General features: G+C 47.5%; 1 protein-coding gene across 1 annotated transcript in view; it reads left to right on the top strand.

Annotated features, from left to right (window-relative positions):
• Nucleotides 1–775: 775 nt before the first annotated feature.
• Nucleotides 776–6,927, top strand: part of kcng4a (potassium voltage-gated channel, subfamily G, member 4a) — a gene marked incomplete at both ends in the record, with an annotated part of 24,407 nt that continues 18,255 nt past the window's right edge. Inside the window, 2 exons of the mRNA XM_084452492.1 lie at nucleotides 776–883; nucleotides 997–1,647. Of these exons, the coding sequence (XP_084308618.1) occupies nucleotides 776–883; nucleotides 997–1,647 (759 nt within the window). The remainder of the gene's footprint in view (nucleotides 884–996; nucleotides 1,648–6,927) is intronic.

The following is a 6,927-nucleotide window of genomic DNA, read 5'->3' on the forward strand; positions in this document are numbered from 1 at the left end:
TAGAGCAGGCTGCGCCAGCAGAGTCTTCAATGTGTCTGTCAGTCACTGCTGGATACACAGAGCTTTAAAGGAGGGGGAGGAGCGTGTGCCACTGCAGTCTCACCAAGATTTTCTCTCTCTCCCTCTCTCTCTCTCTACTTGAGGAATGGGGTTCTAAAGTAAATAGTCAGTTCGAGCTGTTTTATTGTAAAAACATTGCTATATTTTCCTGCCGTATTCATGCCCCCCCAGTGTGGCCTCATAAGGATGCGCGAACGGTACCCTAACGCCCTGTAATGCGAATGGCACCCTAACACCGTTACTCTCTCTCTCTCTTTCCCTCTCTCTCTCTCTCTCTCTCTCTTTCCCTCTCTCTCAGTGTATGACGGCCCAGCCCAGACCCTACTTTGTGATTGGCCAGGTCCGATAGTGATGCTGCTCAGACAGCCAGGCATCTAGATCTAATCAGCCAGCAAGCTAACCAGTAGACAAACCAGTAGGCAAGCCAGCCGACCAGCTATTTGCAGGCCAGCCAGCCAGCTAGTAGACAAGCCAGCCAGCCAGCTATTAGGAAAAGCAGCCAGTCAGTAGACAAGCCAGCCAGCCAGCTATTAGGAAAAGCAGCCAGCCAGTTGGCAAGGCAGCCAGGCAGTCAGATCTAATCAGTTGGCAAGCCAGCCAGCCAGCTATTAGACAAGCCTGCCAGCCAGGCTGTAGACAGGCGATTAGATAAGAAAGTAGACAAGCCAGTAGACAAGCCAGCCAGCAAGCCCAGGCTGCCCACCCTGATGCCACCATGCCCATCATCAGCAACGCCAACCATGACTTCAGCAACCTGTCGCTCAGCGATGACAGCAGCCTGGATCGCATCTTCATGGAGATCCCTGAGACAGAGACCATCAAGGTGAGGGGCTCTTTTGGTTTTTTTTTTATCACAATTTTATTGTCAGTATTTTTTTTCCCCATTGGTATCTACCTATCTTCTGGTGATCTTCCCTCTGTGTGCATTTGGTTCAGGGTGTGTACTACAAGAGAGCCCAGCTCCTGCGCAGAGGAGTGGAGGAGGACGAGCTAGGTCCGGTGGACCACCAGCTGCTGGCGGTCATCAACGTGGGGGGCAACCGCTACACCTTACCCTGGAGCACGCTGGAACAGTTCCCCCTGTCGCGCCTGGGCCGTCTCCGCTCCTGCTCCAGCCCCGAGGACATCGCCAGCATCTGTGACGACTACGACGAGGTCCGGCGGGAGTACTTCTTCGACCGCAGCCCCTCCGCCTTCCGGGTGATCCTCAACTTCCTGGCAGCCGGCAAGCTCCGGCTGCTGCGTGAGATGTGCGTGCTGTCGCTCCACGACGAGATGACGTACTGGGGCGTGGAGATGACGTACATGGAGCGCTGCTGCAAGCGGAAGATGTACACGCGCATCGAGGAGGTGAACGAGCACGAGCGGTGCGAGGAGGAGTACCGGCGGAGGAGCACGCTGCAGAAGCCCGTGGTGGAGGAGACCAGGTATCGCAGGTTCATGAACGCCCTGAGGGACATGGTGGAGAACCCGCAGTCCGGCCTGCCGGGGAAGATCTTCGCCTGCCTGTCCGTGGTCATGGTGGTGGTGACCGTCGTCAGCCTGTGCATCAGCACCATGCCCGATCTGAGAGAGGAGGAGGACAGGGTGAGTCTGGGTGTGAGTGTGTGTGTTTGTGTGTGTGTGTGTGTGTGTGGGTGAGGGTGACCGGACAGGAGAGTTTTACAATCATTGTCACCAAGGCTGTCGTTCTGGAAGTCTCCATCAAGGCGAAAATCATTTGTCACCTTTACAAGTACGCTGTGTGTGTGTGTGTGGGGGGGGGGGGCAGCAGAGGGGGCTCTGATTTATTAATACCAGGTGATTAAGGACATTGCTTGAAGCCAAGGAGCTAGATGGGTTGTGACAGACCGAAGGTTCATAAACCTTGGTGATCAATAGACTAGCCAAGGCTTTGCTCAATGCGACGCCAACACACTTAGAAATTACCTCCCAGTCTTTTTATTACCCTGCTCCGAATGTCACGCGGTGAAGCTCATCAGTGAATGTGTGTGTATGTGTGTGTGTGTGTGTGTGTGTATGTGTGTGTGTATGTGTGTGTGTGTGTATGTGTGTGTGTGTGTGTAGTGTGAGGGGTCGAAACGGAGCGTGAGAAAAGTGCGGAGAGACAGTGACGGTGTACAAATTCTTGAACTGATGATTTTGTTCATGTATGAGGAGACATCTTTAACGCACAATGCTGTCAAGCTGTCTTTAACTCCCCGACCTTCAAAAGAGGCACGTACAGTAATACACACCCTCTCACTCTCCCTTTCAAACACATACTCTCTCTCTCTCTCTTTCTCTGTCAGAAACACTCTCTCTCTCCCACACAGACACTCTTGCCCAGTTAGACAGCGTGTGTAGCTGGATGTGTGTGTCCCGTGGTTCTGTGTGTGTGTGTGTGTGTGTGTGTGTGTGCGTGTGTGTGTGTGGGGCTGGAGGTGCAGTGTGTGCTGTGATCTGTGTCTGGTCATACCAGCAGGGATAATGGAGGCAGCCTGCCGAAACCTCCACAATGTCAGTACCACCAGGGAATAATGAACTGGGCCCAATGTCGCACGCACGCACGCACGCACACACACACACACACAGATACACACATTGCAGTGTGACTGACTGTGCGGGGAGTCAACGTGCAGTCTATGTTTTGGCATTCCTCCAGGAGTGGAGCTACTCGGACGGCGCTTAGTGGGCGCGCTACGCATATCGCAATCAGGGCTTAAAAACGAAATTATTTTTCAATCGGTTCGCTCCGAGCAGAACCAGCATATTTAACGTTTCCGTTCTCGTGTTCCGCCACCAACAGAGCGTTCCTGAACCGGTTAAGAACGAAAAATAACGTTCCGTTCACCGTTCCGGGGGTGTTAGCCTATTAAGACTCTATAGGTATTTCAGTATTTCTTGTAAGGTAGGCTATAACCTAATCAACAAGTCTAGGGTTGTGGTGGCCTTATTGCCAACAATATTAGCCTTGGTGATGTGTGCTGTAGTGTAGCCTTGTTGATTATTTTACAAGAAATACGCAACATTAGTCCTATTCCCGCATGCCCTTAATCCACACCGTAAACTATGCACAGGTCTATCTTAAGTCATCATCATAGCTCATCATCCTTTTTAAAATATTTTCTTGTACTGTTGCTGCAAGCTATTTTATTCTGCGCCTGTAGGCCTATTGTTTGTTTTTATTTCGTTTTATTTCGTTTTATGTTATTTATAAATAATTTGTCACCTCATTCATTCATCTGCGCAATCCCTATTGTTTATGCTGCATTCCTTTTGTATGGAGCTCCGGATTTGGCGCCTGCCTATCGTCTGCCATCCGCGGTCTTTAATATTATAGTAATTTAACTTATGCTATTCAATGATCAGGGTTGCACGGCACATTGTCACTAAAGTGTGCTCATATTAATTAATGTAGCCTAATCATTTGGTTTGTGAAAGTCAAGACGTGACGGAAATCTGTGCAACAATATGTCATGACTAGATTCCAAGAGGCGCGCTCGCTTTCACAGCCTAATTGCCGAGTAGAACTCTGAAGGAGGCAGACCATTAAATTCGCAAAACATAGGTTTATGCATCCTAGTAGGTTTATGCATCCTAGTATAGATACTAGTATACATCCAAGCAACTGTCACAAAGTACTCCGTGTTTTAAATAGCCAAACCATACTTGGAGCGAGATGCGCAACGAGTGAAAATTGGCTTCCGCTGAATGTTGGTTATAAAGATAGAGGAACTTTATTGCAGACACGCAGGTCCATATAAAACATATTTGCACAGTAGGCTATTATTTCTTTCACTTTAGTATTTGCATCATTCTTTGTGGACCAATGTTGGAATACATTTGCCTTCGAACGTTATTGCCCACTCTGATCCGCGGTCTTTATTTGAAATCTAGTTTTAGCCTACTGAAACATTACAGGCTATAGGCTAGCCTACTCTTCTTCAATTAAACAAAATAAATCACATTGATATCCTTGCTAAGTAATAAGCTGTAAGGACAGGCTGAACTAGGCTACTGTTTTGCACTGGCAAACAAAGGAGAGTGTGTGACAGCCCTGCGCAACGCGTGCTTGGCTGCCGCTGAGTGGTTGGGAAACATCAAGAATAGTCATGCATCTTAGCTTGCAGAGTTTGAGAAACATCGAGTCTGAACTAGGCTATGGTGTGTTGTTGTAATATCTAAATCTCTTCATTTCGCTAAGCAAGCATTTAAGATCCTGACTGTGAAATAACAGATTTAGGGGCCTAGGCTACATTACAAAAACAGGACAAGATGTTGGCTACAAATTTAATAAATTTAATTTAGCCTATTCGGCCATAAAAGGCTCAGCTTTCTTCTTTTTTAAAACATTTTTTAAGTTATATAGGCCTACTACAAAGAACGAAAAAATAACGTTATTAACCGGTTTTAAAGATTTCAAATTAACGTTTCTGTTCTGGAACAATTAAAGACCATTTCGTTTTCGTTCCTGTTTCTGTTCCTCGTAAAATACCGTTCGTTTTCGGTTTTCGTTTCCGTTCCTTGAACCGGTTCGGAGCCTTGATCGCAATACCCCTGCCTGGAGGCGTGCGGGTGCGCAGGGGTATTGCGATATGCGGAGCGCGCCCACTAAGCGCCGCCCGAGTAGCTCCACTCCTGGGTCCAGTTTCGTAAATTAGCCTGATCCCTTTGTCCACGTCTATCCCCTGTGTTGATGTGGATGGTGCTTGTTTACACTGTGAATAGCTAACACTAGCTAGCTAATTCCAACAGTAGCTATAAGAACAGTAGCTAATGCTAGCTAATAATAATGACAGTAAGAATGTGAGCTAGTTAATGAGAGTAAGAATGTGAGCTAGTTGGCTAGCTAGTAGTGTTGTTTGTTAGTCGCTTGTTGTTGTTTGCTAGTTTCGCCAGCTAGTTTGCACTCTGTGTTATCTCACCAAAGTTGTTTGACCCATCCAACCCACCCTCTTCTTCTTCTTCTTCAGTTAGATTTCGGCAGGCTGTACACTGGGGAGTGTAATGCTGCCCTCCACAGGCTGGGGGTTTAATGGTTTGCCCTACACTTTGGAATATAGATCAGTGGAGTGGAGAAATCTCAAGACTGCTCTTCCGACATGATGGTAGTTTGACTCTGGTGTGAAAATAGCCTTCAAGGAAAAGTCAATGACGCCCAGATCTGCCAGTTCCCTAAACAGCTGCTGTCTCTTGTTCCTATATTTACTACATGATAGCATGACATCTTTGACTGTCTCCAGCTGCCCACACTCACAAAGTCCATCTGGATGATACCCACTATATTCAAAGAACTGGCTAGCCCACAGTGTCCCAGTCTCCCAGAGTACATCGTATTCTTCCTTCTTTTGACAGATAGTTGCACAGAAAAATACTGCCTGCCCCTTTTCTCTTCTGTCCAGTCTCTTTGCCACTGGTGCTCTAGTTGTTTTCTGCAAATGCTCAGACATTCACTTTTTCCTAACTGCACCTTCAGATCTATAGTTTCCTTCTTCAGAGCTTTTTTGGCCACACTGTCTGATATTTCGTTGCCCTCAACCCCAGAGTGCCCAGGTACCCATAAAAACACCACACGGCTGCCTATATTTTCAATCCTGTACATACAACACAGAATCTCCCAGATCAGGTCAGACCGGCCATTTGATTTCCCACCTCTAAGGGCCACTAGGGCAGCTGCAGAACAACCCACTCTCAAAAGCTCAAAATTATACCCCTCTTCTATCACGTGTTCCAATGTGAACAACCAACCACAAAACTCTGAGAACAACCAATCAAAAACTAAGGCCTATCCCACGTCATCTGCCGACGTTTATAACTGTATGATGCCGTCTAGAAATGACGTTTGGAGGCAAACGTTGAGTTCTGAAGTCTGCCAAGTGAGACCAGGCTGCATAGGGAGATAGTGCTCAAGTCTTAAAGTAAGGTACCGTGTGTGTGAGTGAGTAAATGAGTGTGTGTGTGTGTGCGTATCAGTGTGTGTGTGTGTGTGTTTGTGTGTGTGTTTGTCAGCAAGTGAGCAGTAGGTTGGATCGAATCTACCTGGGGTGGCAGGCTCATTGCAACAGCAAACATCACACACACTATTACCACACACACACACACACACACACACACACACACACACACACACACACACACGTAAACTTTGAAGAGCAAAGCAGAGAGGTTCTCCCTGGTGCCTTTATGGAATGCAAATGCACGCTGTATAAATTCAGGGCAAATAAACAACGTGTGTCTGGATAAGCCTACTGTCACTGAGCTCGACTCAGACCATAAATAAAACGCTAAACCCAAACCCTCCCCACAGGAGTATGGTAACTTTACGCAGTACACACACACGCATGCACGCACGCACACACACACACACACAAACACACACACACACACACACACACACACACACACACACACACACTAACACACACACACACACACACACACACACACACACACACACACACACACTCACTCACTCACTCACTCACTGACCCCCACTGAAATCACTGAGCTGAGCTCCAATCTTCTGATAGGTTAAACAAGTGTTTGGATTGGCTGGGACGTGTTGCATACCCCGACGGTTACAGTGTCTGTCCCAGAGGACGTCTTGTTCCCCTTCAGCCAGAGGGACTCGGCTTCAGTCAGACGAGGAGCTGCTGCGAAATGAGCTGCAGCGATCTCTTGGTCGATTCAGTTTGTTATCAAATCGGTGTCGGTCTTCTGTGAGCAGCTGTGGGATGCCTGATAACCTTCATGTGTTGATGAAGTGAGTTTGGTATTCTGAGGCAGCGGTACTCTGGAAATGCATTTGCTGTTCAATATAACTCCCTGGTCCCAGCGTATTCCAGTCATCTTTCATAGCTTAGAGATTACATTTACACTAAATTA

Source organism: Borostomias antarcticus (assembly GCF_949987555.1).
Source record: "Borostomias antarcticus genome assembly, chromosome: 18".
Classification (NCBI taxonomy): domain Eukaryota; kingdom Metazoa; phylum Chordata; class Actinopteri; order Stomiiformes; family Stomiidae; genus Borostomias; species Borostomias antarcticus.